The following is a 16,857-nucleotide window of genomic DNA, read 5'->3' as shown; positions in this document are numbered from 1 at the left end:
GATTGTAGGGTGAACAGGATATGAGTGGGAAGTGGCCCTTCCCCTAGGAACTGGTCTCCTCCTCAGAAAGCTACCGATGAGCCAGGCTGGGCTGTGCTACCATCACCAGTCTCCTGGAATACTGCGGACCCACCTGGCTCAGGACTAGAGACCGTCACAGAGGGTGGGCTCGATTTTGTTTCCAAGCACATCACCAGCTCAGCCCCCAAAGAGACTGCTTAACGCCCCCGCTCCCCATGGACAGTGATGGACAGTTGGTGTCAATGGGGTAATTTGACTATTGGGACATCTCAGCTGTGCTCACTCACTTCCCAGCAGAGGGAGGGTTAGGGTTCAGAAGCAGCAACCTCGCTGCTATCTCCCTCCCTAACCCTAAGGAGCCAAGGCCGATAGCAGGTCAGACACCAGGACCTTGGCACAAGGTGACCCTGGCAGGTTCCTGACGCTTGAGACCGTAGCCAGCCCTGACCTGTGAGGCCATGTTGCCATCAAATATAAGATGAATGTTTCCTGGGTTCTTAAAAGAATCTGGCTTCTGAATTAAGGCTGGATTGAAGACTCCTCGGAATTCAGGGTGATCGATCTTCAATTCTTAAGATAAAATGGTCTGAGAGGTAAGACTAGGAGAAATCTGAGGTGTGTGTGACATCCAGTGGGTTCTGGATTGGCTGAAAGGACTTTGGACATTGGATGGGTGGGGGGGGGGGGGAGAGTTGGAAAGTACAAACAGTGAAAGATTTGTTTTAACAACACCACAGAAAGTACGAAACCCTCTCCCTCTCCAGCACTAACTCAGTGACAACAACACATGAACATCCACAATCACACAGTTAGTAATTCAAAAGGTGGACGTTCTTTAGAAATGGCAGGAATGGACAAACCAGCACGATGCACTCACTCCACCCCCAACCTCCTCCACCTCAGCCCCACCACCAAACACCCATAGCCTGAACCCTGCCCCCACTACCCCATCACGCAGAGACTCTCCCCTTCCCTGCCCCCAATACCCTGACACACACCTTGCCCCATCCCTGCCCCCCATAACCCAACATACCAAAGGCCCTGCCACCAAATACTCCGACACACACCAGACACCCCATCCTTACGCTCTGCTCCCCATTAGCCAATGATCCGCAGGCAAATGAAAGAGCTACAGAACAGTCATTACACCGGGAAGTGCTGGGACACAGCCTGTACTGAGAGGCTCTGGATTAATCTGGATTTTTATTGACGAGATTTACATTTGCGCCAAATTTCCCTTTTCCTCTTTATTTTATCAGGATGTTTTTGTGAACAGGGTTTTGACTGTTTCTAGCACTTCTCAAGGAACCCATACAAAACCCCACCATGTCCTAATGTCCTGTCAGCCCCAAACATGTGTCTCAACCCCCACCTCCACTCGAGCCCCAATCCCAGCTCCACCCCCAGCCCCAACTGAACCCCAATTCACACACTCAGTGCTCTCTCTCTGTGTCCGAACTCTGTTCACCTCACCTCTGCCTAGCGCAGTCTGTGCCCCTCGTGTGTGTGACCATGTTAAACACACAGGCTGACGCGACTCCACTATAACATTGTGGTTTGGGGTCTCAAGTTGTTATCGGGGCTTACAAAAAACTGCCGCTGGTGGGGTGAGGTCTCCACTAGTGTCAGTTCCTGTGTAGAGCAGCCATGCGCACGGCGAGCACATCACTTCGTGCAAACCGTGCATGACCGCCGTGTACACAAAGCGATCGTCAGTGGCATGTGCAGCACGCTGGTCAATCAGTGCCACAGAGAGAGCCCAGCCAATCCCCAATTCGTCATTAAAATCAGAATATCTCAAAGGGCTTCCCAGGGAATCACTGCAAAGTGTAGTGACTGGATAATTTGTGGGCGAACGTGCAGCCAACTTGTGCACAGCAATGTCACGTAAACAGTCACGGAGTGAGTGACCAATTTTATTTGGGGGGATTGTTGGCCAGGACATTGGGAAAGAGAGAGAAACTCCTTTTGAATAGTGCGATGATCCATCTGAACAGCAGTCAGGACCTCGGCTTAACATCTCATCTGAAGGACGGCATCTCTGACAATGCAGCACTCCCCCAAAAGTTCATAGAATCATACAGCACCGAGGGAGGCCATTCGGCCCATCGTGTCTGTGTCGGCTCTTTGAAAAGTGCTTCTAAATCAACCCCACTCCCCCGCTCTCTCCCCATAGCTCTGATCAACCCCACTCCCCTGCGCTCTCCCCATAGCCCTGATCAACCCACTCCCCGCGTCTCCCCATAGCCCTGATCAACCCCACTCCCCCGTTCTCTCCCCATAGCCCTGATCAACCCCACTCCCCCACTCTCTCCCCATAGCCCTGATCAACCCCACTCCCCCGCTCTCTCCCCATAGCTCTGCAAACTTGTCGTCCCCAAATAATTATCTACTTCTCTCTTAAAAGCTGTTATTGAATCGGTTCCCACCGGCCTTTCAGGCAATGTATTCCAGATCCCAACAACTCTCTGTGTGAAAACATCTCTCCTCCCCTCCCCTCTGTTTCTTTTAACATCTATTTTAAATCGGTGCCCTCGGGTTACCGACCCACCCGCCAGTGGGAATAGTTTCTCCTGTTCACCCTATCGAATCTGCTTATAATTTTGAAAACTTCCATCAAGTCTCCTCTTAACCTTCTCTGCCCCAAGGAGAATAATCCTCGCTTCTCTACCTCTCCTGATAACTGAAGTCCCTCATTCCTGGTACCATCCTGGTCAATCTCCTTTGCACCCTCTCCAATGCCTTGACATCCTTCCTAAAGTGTGGGGCCCAGAACTGAACACAGTCTCTCGCTGAGGCCTCACCAGTGTTTTATATAAAGGTTCATCATAACTTCCTGACTTGTGTACTCTATGCCCCTATTTATAAAGCCCAGTGTCCCATATGCTCTTTTAACAGCTGTATCTGCCTGTGCTGCCACCTTCAAAGATTTACTATATGACCCCCAGGTCTCTCTGTTCCTTCACCCCCTTTAAGACTGTACCATCAGCTTATATTGCCTCCTCATTCTTCCTCACAAAATGCATCACTTCACATTTCTCCACATTAAACTTCATCTGCCACGTGTCTGCCCATGTTACCAGTCTGTCTATGTCCATTTGCCGTCTGTTACTATCCTCCTCACTGTTTATTACTTTTCCAGCTTAGTATCATCTGCAAACTTGGAGTTTGTCCTCCCTGTACCCGAGTCCAGGTCATTTATATAGATCACAAACAGCAGTGGTCCCATTAGTTGTTCCTGTGCTTTCAAGCATCAGTTAGTTAGGCAGACCCTGGGGAATGGGGCCTGACTTTGTTGGCTGTTCCAACTTGTAAAACCAGTTGCTCTCAGTATTTGCTGGTCGCAGCACATTCCTGCTTTCACACGTGCAATAATGAGATAATAGAAGACTCAAAGACAGTGGAGAAACGTCTCTGTCCCAGTGGACATTTTACTCACCCATAAATTCTACCGGGAGAAGAAGGAGGAGAGGAGGAGGAGAGGAAGAGGAGAAAGTGAGAACGTCAGAAAGAGAGCAGAGAGGAGTGAGTGAGTGAGTGGGTGGGTAAGTGGGTGACTGAGTGGGTGGGTTGGTGGGTGGGTGCGTGAGTGGGTGGGTGAGTGACTGGGTGGGTGAGTGAGTGGGTGGGTGAGTGAGTGGGTGGGTGGGTAAGTGAGTGGGTGGGTGAGTGAGTGGGTGGGTGGGTGGGTGAGTGAGTGGGTGGGTGGGTGGGTGAGTGAGTGAATGAGTGGGTGGGTGGGTGAGTGAGTGAGTGAGTGAGTGAGTGGGTGGGTGGGTGGGTGGGTGGATGGGTGGGTGAGTGAGGCGCTGAGAGCTGAGGCTCAGAGTTAGAGGAGTTTAATAAACATCCCAGAAACACGCAAATCAACATCCGCATCAGCCAAACAGCGCGGGGTAGGGGGAGCGGGGAATGGGCACACAAAATGGCTGCTTTAGGGTAAAGATAATGCGTCACATCAAAAACTTATTCAAAATGACTTTAAGTTGTACTGTTTTTAAGAAAATGACTACATTCAGCAGCAAGGACTTAACATGTCAGCTATACTCAGCAGCAGGGACCTCGGTGGCCTGGCCGCTTGCCCAGGACTGCTCCATCACAGCGAGTCCGCATTTCCAGTAAGCAATGGATTCCCCTCCTCTCCACGGCTCCACACTCATCACCCTCCCTGCTCTGGGCCCCTCTATCTGGTCACTAATGACGTCTTCTCTCTCTCTCTCTGACCAGGACCTCCTCTGGGCTCCTGGACCTCTCTGCCGCTATCCTCCCCCACCGCCTCGCCTCCCCTCATCCACCCGAGTGGGACCCGCGCTCCTGCTCCGAGTCCAATTCATCAACCACCATCACTTTGTCTCCACAAAGTTTTTTCCTCCCGTCTCCGCACACTATCCTGGCTCCATTCACGGCCTCTTCCTCTTCCTCACCCACACGCTCCCTCTCTCTGGTCACCCCCCGCCCCCCCCCCACCCCCCCCGCTGGCTCGGCATCGTGCTCCGCCACTGTAAAGCGCCCCGGGATTCCACCCCCACGTGAAGGGCGCGATATAAATGCAAGTTGTTGTTGTTGTTGGGCCCCTCTCTCTCTCTCTCTGCGCTGCTCTCTCTGGACAGATGGACAGACTGGTGTAAAGTGCAGCCTGCGAGCTGCAGAGCTCTCACCTTTCCGGGCTTTCTTCTGCAGCTTGAGGGTGTCGGAGGATTTCTTCTTGATCTCGTGCCGAGCTCGTTTGTACTCTGCGGGAGAGGAAAATAGTCACACAGCGAGGAGAGGAGAGAGGGGAAGAGCAACTCAGCCCCCTGTGTATCTATCTGCACAGCTCCTGGGGGCTCTTTTCTCTGTGACATAATTCCAATCCTTGTTTTTGACGTAGCGCCTTATCACGTTGTTGAGACATCTCAATTCGCTTCTCCGGACAGACTGGGAAGTGGAGTGACTGTGTATTTTGTGGGTGAAATGCGGAAGCCAGGAAACAGCCATGGAGTGAGGGAGCAATATTTATTTGGGGGATTGTTGGCCAGGACACTGGGAGAGAGAGAGGGAGAGAGAAACGCCTTTCTCTTTTCGAATCGTGCCATGGGATCTTTAACATCCACCTGAACAGGCAATCGGGACCTCGGTTTTAACGTGTCCTCTGAAAAATGGCACCTCCGACAACACAACACCCCCCAGCGCTGCATTGGAGCATCAGCTTAGACCATGTGATTCCAAGTCCCAATGTGAAATTGGAACCCACAACCTTCTGGCTCTGAGGTGAGAGCGTGGGAGACCCTCCGAGAGGTGAGTGCTCTCTGGTTTCTCACTGACCTTCCAGCTGAGGGCAACTCCTTGTATAATTATGAAATTAAACACTAATACAAGCGATAGTTATCTACTAACTCCCAAGTTTCATTCTTCCTTTACCCGGACACTGTTAGACGGCATTAAACACTTTTTTAATTGCTTTAATTGCTCCGAGACTCTCCTTGTGTGAAGTGTGATTAAGTGCAAGCTCTTGTTGTGATTGTGTAGTACCATTTTATAGCCAGCAGGAGGCACTATTGCACTTCAACCGCAACAACAACTTGCATTTATATAGCTCCCCTCATGGAAAGCAGGCGCACTTATCCGCGGCGGAGCCTGACACTGAGCCGGGGGCAGGGGGGAGATGACTGTAAACACCTTGAAGAGGAAGGTTTTCAATTGTGATCTGAAGGGCAAGGAGGGGGCAAGGTGGAGGGATTGAGGCAGAGAGTTCCAGAGTTTTGGGGGCCGAGTGGCTGAAGGCACGGCTGGCGATAGTGGAGCAGAGAGGACGAGAAATGTACAGAATGGTGGAGCCAGCGAACGGAGGTGGCGGGTGGTGGAGTAGGGAATAAAGCAGGTCAGGGAGGTAGGGAGGAGCCAGGAGGTGAAGTGACTTGTGTGCGAGTGTGAGGATCTTGAAGCTGATCCATTTTTACGAGAGCGAGCCGGTGGAGCCTGGCGAGGACTGGGGTGATGGGCGTGTGGTGTGGGTGAAGTTATGGGTAGCGGAGTTTTGAATTAATTGGATTTGAAGAATGGTGGAGCTGGGGAGACAGGCGAGGAGGAGGGCATTGGAATAATCGAGGCAGGAGGTGATGAGGTGATGGGTAAGAGTTTTGGCTGCAACGTGGCAGAGGTGGTAATAGATTTGGGTGTCTTCCTTGAACACAATAAAATGTTTTGGTCAGCCGCTTAAGAGTACCTAAACTAGATAGAGGTCCATTTGTGTCACCTTCACATGGAAATTCCTGTATCTGGAATGGAATGCGCACTCTCTCCCTGGAGGGACACATCCTGCTTCCCTAATTCCGGAAAGTATTAGGCGCAGGTTGGCAAGAGCGAAGGTTTGGGGACCCCAGAGTGTGCGATGGGGTAACTGTTGGAGTCTAACCAGCTAAAACTATACAGCTTACCACTGAAATGACACAAAGCTATTTTTCCATCTAAAGCAATGAAGTCTATATGTTTAGCGGAGCAAAGCTTTGAGCTTGTGGCCTGAGGTTGTAAGTTAGGTTATCAAAATGCTTGTGTGAAGGAGTAAATGAAGGTTGGGATGTTTCACCTTTGGCGTGATCCTTGTCCAGCTGGGTGGCTGATTTCTTCCAGTCTTCGATCCTTTCTTGCAAAGGGTTAATGAGACTCTCCATCAGGGCACTGGGGAAACAAGAGCCATCTCACCAATGTGAAGCCACTAGAGACAACGTCATCATCAACAACAGATTTTCAAGGCTGAGATGTTTGTTAGGCCAACACCGGTTGGTGTTGTTAAATGTCCATCACTACAACAACTTGCATTTTATGTAACAACTTTTGTGTAGAATAACGTCTCACACTGCTTCACAATAGTGGATGACAAGCAGGGAGGAGGCGAGAGGGGGACGGAGTGACCAAAGGCGGTTAAAGAGGCAGGTCTTGGAGCGAAACGGGGCGGGCAGGGCGAGGGACGTGAAGCAGGCCAGTGCCTGCAGAGCAGAGGGAGAGGACAGGTTGGTCCAGAAAGCCCAGGCCAACTGAGCTGCCCTTCTCACCACATCCCTCAATCCTATCTGTCCAGCAACGGCAACACATCCAGAGGGGATGTAACAAGAGACCTTCCATTTCATCTGACGTCTGTCAAGTCAAAAGCACTTGTGTCAAGTGTAGTGACTGAATAATATAACAACACTTCCAATTGATATAGTGGAGTCCAGTAGCTCAGTGGTTAGAGTTCCAGCTCTCGCTTCGCGAGTGAGAGGCCTGGGTTCGATTCCTGGCCAGGGCAGGTTTCTTTTCTCTACACACACGCCTGATAACAATCCCTCAAGAAAAAAAACAATAATAAGTTGGTCACTCAACCCACGGCTGTTTGTGGGACACTGCTGTGCGTAATTGGCTGCTGTGTTTCACCCACAAAATATAGTCAATTCACTTTACAGTATATCCTGTGAAGCGCTTTGAGATGTCTCGAAGATGTGAAAGCACTATATCAAATGCATAGAGTATTATTATTATTATAGTGCCTTATCACGTTATCAAGAAGTCTCGAAGCACTTAGCAAGATAGACTGTAAGGTAACGTTAGTGTGACTGTATATTTTATAGGTGAGTGTGGCAGTTAATACAGCAGTGTCCCACAAACAACCTTGGAAGTTGGTGACTAATTTTATTTGGGGGAAAGTTGGCCAGGACACCAGTAGAAACTCCTTCTCCTTCCGAATAGTCCCCCTGGGATATTTAATGTCCACCTGAACAGGCAACAACAAATAACACGTGTAAAGCGCCTTTCATGTCGGGAGGACGTCCCAAGGCGCTGGACAGTCAGGGATTTGGGCCCGAGAAGGGGGTTGGGATCAGGTGGGGGGGTGGAGTGGCGGGGAGGGCAGGCGGTCGAAGGCACAGACGGGGGCTCGGTTTAGCGTTTCGCCCGAAGCTAGTGAATGAGCCGCAGTGGGCGGGACACTCACTTGGTGAAGTGTCGGAGTTTGGCCTCGATGCTCCGATGCCTCATACACATGCGAGTCAGCGCTGAGCCCACCTCCCGAGTGGCACCTGGAAAGAGAAAAAAGGTTTGAGAATGGGTGAGTAGTTCCCGGGTGTGTCCAGGAGAGGGAGACAACAGCCAACGTCAGACTGAACCATCTCAGTTCCTGTGGGAAGCCAAACTGCACGACAAACACAACGTATTTCACCCTCTCGGCCTCTTTAACTCATCATCAGTCTATTTATAAACCTCCCGCATTCCTCCAGCAGATCCCAGTCTGCAACGCTCTCTCATTGTAGGATAAAAATGGTAGTAACCCTTGCCTTTGATCCAGCGCCTATGACATCCGAACGTCTCAAAGAGCTCCGCAGGGAATTGGTGTCAAGTGTAGTGACTGTGTACAGCCTCAGAAACAGCCACGGAGTGAGTGACCAATGTCATCTGGTGGTGATTATTGACCAGGTCACTGGGAGAGAAACTCCCTTCTCTTTTCCAATAGGGCCACAGGATCTTTAACATCCATCTGGACAGGTAGCTTTGACCTCAGTTTAACGTCTCATCCTTCGGGAGGTGCAACAACGACAACTTGCATTTATATAGCGCCCTTAACATGGGGTAATGTCCTGGAACACTTGACAATGAGCCACGGGGAGAGGGAGGGGAGAGGTGACCGTAATAAGCACAATCAAAAAGGAAGGGCTTTGGGTGGGATTTGAAAGTGGGGAGGGAGGGGGTGAGGCGGGGGAGATTGCGGGAAAGGGAGTGACACAGTTTGGGTGCATAGTGGCTGAAGGCACAGCCACCGATGGCGGAGCGGAGGGAACGAGCGACAAACAGAAGGCCGGAACCAGCCGGGCGGAGGCAGCGGGTGGTGGAGTGGGGCGGGGCGGGGCGGGGGGGGGTTGTGGTGAGCAGATCGGTCGGGTACCTTCAACAATGCAATGCTCTCCCACAGATGGACAGCTACACGGTTTTGGTTGGTTAGACTCCTGCAATGCCCCACTACACACTCTGGGCTCCCCCCACAAAGCCTTGGCTCTCGCCTACCTGTGCCTAATACTCTCCAGACAAGGTCGCTGGGAACACTCAACAGGTCAGGCAGCATCTATGGAGAGAAGGGATTTGAATGTAAGGACCCTCCCGGGTCCTTACATTCAAATCCCTTCTCTCCATAGATGCTGCCTGACCTGCTGAGTGTTCCCAGCGACTTCCCAGCCCACAAAACCTTCCTGAGGATTAATAATAATAATAATAATCCTTGCATTTGATGCAGTGCCTAATCACGTCATTGAGACGTCTCAAAGCGCTTCACAGAACATACTGTGAAGTGGAGTGACTGTGTATTTTGTGGGCGAAACGAGGCAGCCAACCGCGCACAGCAGCGTCCCACAAACAGCGACCAAATGTTTTTCTGAGGGATTATTACCCCCCGGAAAAGCGATCCGTCAATCGACTAACGACCAGGTTCCTACTTACTGGTGGGTAAACAGAGTTCAGGAAGGAAATGTCCCCAACGTTTCTTCCGCCTGGGAATCGAACCCAGGTCCTCTCGCTTGCAGGGCGAGTGCTCTAACCACTGAGCTACAAAATTCCCCTGAGGAATCAGGGGCTTCAAAGATCTCGCTGGAGTATTTGATATTCGATGGCACAGGAGCACAGCGACGAGAGAAGGCAATTCCCGCAGATACAACCGGTCACTTGCTTCACGCCAGCTTGTGGGACATTCAGGAAGAATTTAAAGTTTTCTGACAGGATTGCCTGATAATAATAATAATAATCCTTGCATTTGATGTAGCGCCTAATCACGTCATCTCAAAGCTCTTCACAGAGTATACTGTAAAGTGTAGTGACTGTATTTTGTGGGCGAATGCTATATTTCGGTCCAAGAAAAAGGCACAGAGACCTAATAGTAAAAATAATCTTTGCATTTGATCACATGTCAGGAAGATGTCTCAAAGCGCTTCACAGGATTTTTACTGTAAAGTGTAGTGACTGTGTATTAGTAAGCAAAGCCGGCAATCATTTTGTGCACAGCGACATTCCACAAACAGCCATGGAGTGACTGAGAGACATAGAGACGCAGGGAGGGTGAGAGCCACAACCACAACAACAAATTACATGTGTGTAATGTCTTTCATGTCGGGAGGAGGTCCCAAGGCACTGGACAGTCAGGGATTTGGACCTGAGCTGGGGGTTGGGATCTGAAGGGTGGGGGCAGGAGGGTGACCAAATGCGAGGTCGAAGAGGAGGGTCTTTGAGACGTGCCTTGAAGGTGGCGAGGGAGAGGCACGGGGTAAGCATTCGGGCCGTGACTGAGATGAAATCTTTTTGTTGCTTGTAATTAGATGCAGATCCGATTCGCACCGCCTCTTCCTAACATCAAACAAACACCCGCAGGCATCCATCCTCTCACACACAAAGATGTTCATTTGCCACTAATTACCCCTTTCCTCTCTCCCTCCCTCTCACCATCCATCTCTCTCTCTTTCCACCCACGCTCTATCCCCTCCTCCTCACTCTCACTCCCCCATCCTCCCCCCCTTCCCCCCCACCCCATCCGCATTCTCCCCTCCCAGCCTCTGGGCCTGACTGGAGATAGCTGTCGGAATCCTGGCTGGAAATTCCAGAATTTTCTCCATGTTACTCTGCAGTCGGAAGCCAACGGCTGGGACTAATGCTCAGTAACTGTAAACAGCTGTGTGTCTGGCTGGGCTGGGGCGGGGGCGGGGGCTGGGGCGGGGGCCGGGGCCGGGGGCGGGGCCGGGGGATGGGGCCGGGGGCTGGGGCTGGGCTGGGGCCGGGGCCAGGGGCGGGGCCGGGGGATGGGGCCGGGGGCTGGGGCCGGGAGCTGGGGCTGGGGCGGGGCTGGGGCTGGGACTCGCTGCGACGCAGGATATGAGCCCGAGCCTCAGGCCTTTCCGACTCGAAGTGACCGAAAGGGCTGTTGCTCAGCCAACACCTCCATCCAGTCACACGCATAACGTGTGCGGACACCAGGAAGTATTTCTTTACACAGCAACTGGGGAATCAGCGGCTGGGCCTGAAGCCAGGCCTCGTTTAACGATCAGTTTAATGTAATAACAACAACAATAATAATAATAATCATTGCTCTTGACACAGAGTGTTATCACGCCTTTGAGACGTCTCAAAGCGCTTCACAGAATATACTGTAAAGTGTAGTGACTGTATAGTTTGTGGGCGAAACCCGCCAGTCAATTGCAGACAAACAGTCATGGATTGAGGGATCACAATTTTTTTTTAGTTACATTTGTTTTTAAAAGGGATTATTACCCCCAGAAAAGTAATGGGAAGAAAATGGAGTGGGGGTAACAGGAATATCTGGTTCTGTAGGTTTAAATGTTGAAGATCCCATGGCACTATTCAAAAAGAGAAGGGAGTTTTTCTCTCTCCCGGTGTCCTGGCCAACAATCCCCCAAATAAAACATGTCCCTAACCCTAACCCCAAATGTTTAACAGGACATTGCTGAAGGCAAAATCAGCGCACAAAATACACAGCCGCTCCACTTTACAGTCAATCCAGTGAAGCTTTGAGACGTCCTCCTGACGTGAAAGGCGCTGTATAAAATCATAGAATCATAGAATATTAAAGCCCAGACAGAGGCCATTCGGCCCATTGTGCCTCTGGAAGAGTTACCCGATCAGTCCCGCAACCCCACTCTTGCCCCAAATCCTTGCAAATTTGTTCTCTGCAAGTAACAACCAATTCCCTTATGAAACGCGGGGATTGCTACTGTTATTAGTAATCTCTCTCTCTCTCCCTCTCCCCCCTCCCCTCTCTCTCTCTCGGAGCATTTCGAGCTCCCGTCCCATTCCCCCCGGAGTGGTTCAGGCCTGGCTCAGTCAGTAGCTGTTTGTTCGTGGCTGAGCTTCCTTCCCACTGGGTCTCGCACAGAATGCAATTCTCCGGGAAATATCGGAAAGGCTGTGCTGGTTTTATATAAGCTCCTGTTTCATGTAGTTTCTCTCCCCATTTCCCCTCCCACTCCCCCCCCCCCACCACCCCAAACCCCCACTGACTCCCAGCTCCTCCCCTTTCCTGAAAGCCTCCGAAATCCGCTCCAGGCTGGGATCAAAGCCCGGAATTCCACCCAGTCTCGGCCCGAGGGACCTTTGTGGCCTAAAATGTTAAGGTGGAGCAGAACTGTGGACGATTCTCCAATCCAGACTGGATTCGCAATTCTTTTCTTTGAGAACTTCGGAAAACCGGCTTCCAGGTTACAGCTGTGAAGGATTTGTCACAATTCTGGTCCACCTTAAGGCAGAGCAGTCCCACAGGGCAATACTTATGATAATAATAATCCTTTCATTTGATATAGTGCTATCACATCTTCGAGACGTCTCAAAACGCTTCACAGGACATACTCTAAAGTGGATTGACTGTATATCTTGTGGGCAAAGCACGGCAGCCAATTGCGCACAGCAGCGTCCCACAAACAGGCGTGGATTGAAGTGACCAAATTATTATTTCAAAACATTTTTTATTGTTATTAGCCCCGGAAAGCGTCTCGGGTTCCTACTGACTGCTGATAAACAGAGGCGTGTGTGTGGAGTAAGGAAAGTTGCCCAATGTTTCATCCTGTCAGAAATCAAACCCAGGTCCTCTCGCTTGCGAGGCGAGCGCTCTGACCACTGAGCTACAGGACTCTGATTCCCTCTCTCCCCGCCCCCCACCCCCCCCCCACACACCTCCCCACGGTCCGTTCTCATGGCTCTCGCTCCCGGGAGACCCTGGGAAGTGACGTGGAGTCAGACCCCGGGAGAGATTACAACAAACTGCGTGGGAACCTGCAGCCGAGCTGTTTGCCGGCTCGGAATCCCGGCCTTCATTCCGACCCCTCCCGGAGCTCCCCTCCCCACATATAGCCTGGTGCCAGCTGTGCCAAGCGTGGTACAGGGCATGGAGGCACTGACAGGCAGCAGATGCAGTAACAACCACAACAACTTGCGTTTATAAGGCACCCTTCACATGGGGATAGCGCCCTGGAGCGCCTCATGGTGGCGGAGTCTGACAACAAAGTTAACAAAGTGCCCGTGAAGGGGGCGAGAGAATCGCAAGTTGTTGATGTTGTTACTCCTAACCTCCGTCTCTCCCACAGCAAACAGCTGAGTGTCCCATCACTGTGAGGGTCTCTCTCTCTCTCTCTCTCTCTGTTGTCTCCCACACAGACAGCGCGGGGCTGAGAGCTGCCGGCTTCCTCTCCGCCTCGCCATCCCGCTTCTTATAAGGATATTAATAGCAAACAGCTGGAGGCTCCCAGCCTGGGACACAGCCAGCGCTGACCAGTAGCCAGATGTTCACTGGAAACGTCTTGACATTATTGCCACAAAGTGGAGGCACAATGTAGCTGACAGACTGGGGATATAAGCACAGTGTGGATATGTGTGTGTGTGTGTGTGTATGTGGGTGAGTATATGTGTGTATATCCCCGTGTGTGGGTCTATCCCTGTGTGTGTGTGTCCATCCTTAAGGGTGTGTGCACGTATGTGTGTCACAATGTTGCGTGAGTATGTGTGTGTGTGTGTGTCTCACATTGGTGAGTATCTAACAATAATACACCTTTCTTTCTCCCTCTTTCTCTGTGTCTCACCGGGTCTCTGTGTGTCTCTATGTCTATCAGGGTCTCTGCATTCGCTTATTTGGGTCAGAAGGTTGTGGGTTTAAGACTCACTCCAGGACTTTGAGTTCACAGTATAAGTTGACGCACCAATGCAGTGTTGGGGGGAATTTTACATTGTCGGAGGTGCCGTCCTTCAGATGAGACGTTAAACTGATTAAACTGCCTCCCTGTTCAGGTGGACGCTAAAGATCCCATGGCGCTATTCAAAAAGAGAAGGGAGTTTCTCTCTCCTGGTGTCCTGGTTGACAATATCCCCCCAATAAAATCTGTCATGAACTCAAGGCTGTTTGTGGACATTGCTGTGCAAACTGGGTGCCACATTCCTCTACTAATACGTAGTGACTACACTTCACCGTAAATCCTGTGACATACTTTGAGAAGTTTCAATGACATAATATAATAATAATATTAATAATCTTTGAATTTGATATCACATCTTATCAAGTCTTCAAGACGTCTCAAAGGGCTTCACAGAATGTACTGTAAAGTGAATTTACTGTATATTTTGTGGGTGATTATATTATATTATGGCACTGTATCAAATGTAAGGATTATAATTATTGTGTAATCCTCTCCCACACAGAGGTTTTGAGTAAACTGGCTAATTTCTGAATTTAATCTGAGATTAAAATCAGTATTTTTTTCATCCAATTTTTCATTTTTTGGGGCCTTTTTCTGCCCAGACAGGTGTCTGACACACGCGGAAACTCATCACCGTTACTTAAGAGTCTCCAAACCAAACCAAGCTGAGAATTCCATAAATCCCACCTATACAGGAAAATCCCAGAGACAGATTGTTGGAATAGAATGCACTCACTCACTCACTCACTCACTCACTCACTCACTCACTCACTCACTCACTCACTCACTCTCTCTCTCTCGCTCTCTCTCTCACCCTCTCTCTCTCACTCACTCACTCACTCTCTCTCTCTCTCACTCACTCACTCTCTCTCTCTCTCTCCCCCTCCCTGGAGAGACACATTTTGCTTACCTAATTCTAGAAAGTATTAGGTTGGCAGGAGCCAAGGCTTGGGGGGAACCCCAGAGTGTGCTTTGGGGTAACTGCTGCAGTTTAATCAGCTAAAACCGTATAGCTCGCCATTGAGAGCGTTACCAATGACAGTAATCTCGCTAGAAATTGAGGGAAAAACAAACAAATGGGAGGTAAAAAATCGACGGCGACATTATCGACGTCGTAAAATAAAACCAAATGAAATCAGGGAGGTCCGTGTGCACAGAAACCTCACAATAAACATGTAAACTGGTGCGAACCTTGGAGAAACACGTTTACAAAGTAAACTGAGTGTCATAGCAGGAAGATGCACAGCATCTCAACAACTTCCTCTTCGACCGGGCATTTGGTCACCCTCCTATCTCCCACCCTCCCTGCTCACCACCCCCTCCCGATCCCAACCCCCCCACCTCTCCCCTCCCCAGCTCGGGTCCAAATCCTTGACTGTCCAGTCTGCGCCTTGGGATGTCCTCCCGACGTGAAGGCGCTGTGTAAATGTAAATGTAACAAAAGGCAAAATACCACTGGAAATCTGAAATAAAAGTCAGAAGTCGCTGGGAACACTCAGCAGGTCAGGCAGCATCTATGGAGAGAAGGGATTTGAATGTAAGGACCCTCCCGGGTCCTTACATTCAAATCCCTTCTCTCCATAGATGCTGCCTGACCTGCTGAGTGTTCCCAGCGACCTTTGGCCATCAACCCGAAACGTTGACTGACTTTCCTCTCTCCATAGATGCTGCCTGACCCGCTGAGTCCTCCCCAGCCGCTTCTGTTTTGATTTCGGCTACGCAAATGTAATTTGTTGTTGTTGTGGTGGTGGTGGTGGTGGTGCCACCAACCAGGCCCATCTAACACACGTGGACCCTACCCAGAAGAGCGCTCCGGTGGGGCCAATGCCCATTTAAAGCCGCTACTCATTGAGAACGTCAGAATATTGTTGTGTGACCTATTTCCGACACTTCCTCTTAATACTGGGGGACATCGCTGCCCGGAGCGAGCCCTCACGGCAACGATGCTCAGGTTTAGTGTCGGAGGAAAACCAGGCTCCCTCTCTCTCTCCCAATACTCCCACTGCTGGAGCTAACACAGTCTGACAGCAGCCCGTAGACCCCCCACCCAACACCGTTCCCCCACCCAACCCCAAAGCCCAAGACTGCAGGTCAGAGCGTGGGAGGGGGGGGGAATAGTGGCCTGTGCCATGGTGGGAGGGGGAGAATGGGTGAGCGAACGATAGAGAGATAGAATGAGAGAGGATAATGGAGAGAGAGAGAGAATGGGGAGAGAATGAGAGAGAGAGAATGGAGAGTGGAGAGAGAGAAAAAAAATGGGGGACTTCGAATGATGACACCTCCGACAATGCAGTTATTGTGTTGGAGTATCATTCTGGACTGTGAGCTCTGTGTCCTGTCGTGGGGTTTTTATAGCGTCTTGAAAAGACTCCAAACTCTCCCTGGGTGATTGCTGTCCAGTGTAGTGACTATTTCATTAGGCGAGCAGGGCAGCCAATGCGCCAGCCAGGTCCGTGCTTTGTGGGATGGTATCCGGTGGTGAGCAGGGTTTATAATAATAATAATAATCCTTTTGATTATTTTTGATCCAGGGCCTGGGAGAGGTATATGGTATCTGGCCTCGGCTGGGGAGGTTAATGAGGGAACCCCTCGCTATCTCCTCACTCATCTACACAGGACCTGAGGGACAGGCCCCCCACCCCCCCCACCCGTCTCACCTCATCTACACAAGACATCACAGTGTCTGCAGTGCGAGCAGGTTGTCATGGCGACTGCGATTAGAGACAGCAGTTACAGATCAGCGTTTAATTACAGTTTGCCCGCCGCCCGCAGCCTGTAATTGTCTAAAGGCAGGGTTTGCATGTCCTGCTGTCTGCAAGTTTGGTGCAAATTCACCCACTTCCTTCCTACAGTCTCACTACACAGTCAGGAGATTGTGGGTTCGAGCCCCACCTCGGGCTTCGGACCTCACCGCTCCTACATTTCACGGCTGTTCGCAGGACGCTGTGCACTACTCTTTACAGTAGAAATTCTGTGAAGCGCTTCGAGATATCTCGAAGATGTGCAATCTCAAACGCAAGGATTGTGATAGAGTGCTGGACTGTCAGAGGTGCTGTCCTGTGTGCAAATTGCTGTGTTCGCCTGCGAATACACAGTCACTACACGGCATAATAAATCCTATGAAGCTTTGAGATGTAATAAGGCGCTATATCAA

General features: G+C 50.7%; 1 protein-coding gene across 13 annotated transcripts in view; it reads right to left on the bottom strand.

Moving 5' to 3' along the window:
- The window catches only part of mtss1lb (MTSS I-BAR domain containing 2b), an 80,125-nt gene that overhangs the window by 17,583 nt on the left and 45,685 nt on the right, over positions 1 to 16,857 (bottom strand). For 7 of the 13 annotated variants that reach the window (XM_042340208.1, XM_007905835.2, XM_042340213.1 and 4 more), the window contains 4 exons: positions 7,967 to 8,051; positions 6,587 to 6,678; positions 4,680 to 4,754; positions 3,461 to 3,469 (listed from right to left, as the gene is read on the bottom strand). In XM_042340208.1, coding sequence (XP_042196142.1) covers positions 3,461 to 3,469; positions 4,680 to 4,754; positions 6,587 to 6,678; positions 7,967 to 8,051 — 261 coding nt within the window. The remainder of the gene's footprint in view (positions 1 to 3,460; positions 3,470 to 4,679; positions 4,755 to 6,586; positions 6,679 to 7,966; positions 8,052 to 16,857) is intronic. The other 6 variants (XM_042340210.1, XM_042340218.1, XM_042340216.1 and 3 more) reach the window with 1 other exon arrangement.

Source organism: Callorhinchus milii, unplaced genomic scaffold, assembly GCF_018977255.1.
Source record: "Callorhinchus milii isolate IMCB2004 unplaced genomic scaffold, IMCB_Cmil_1.0 Scaffold14, whole genome shotgun sequence".
Lineage (NCBI taxonomy): Eukaryota > Metazoa > Chordata > Chondrichthyes > Chimaeriformes > Callorhinchidae > Callorhinchus > Callorhinchus milii.
This window is presented reverse-complemented; position numbering and strand designations above follow the sequence as displayed.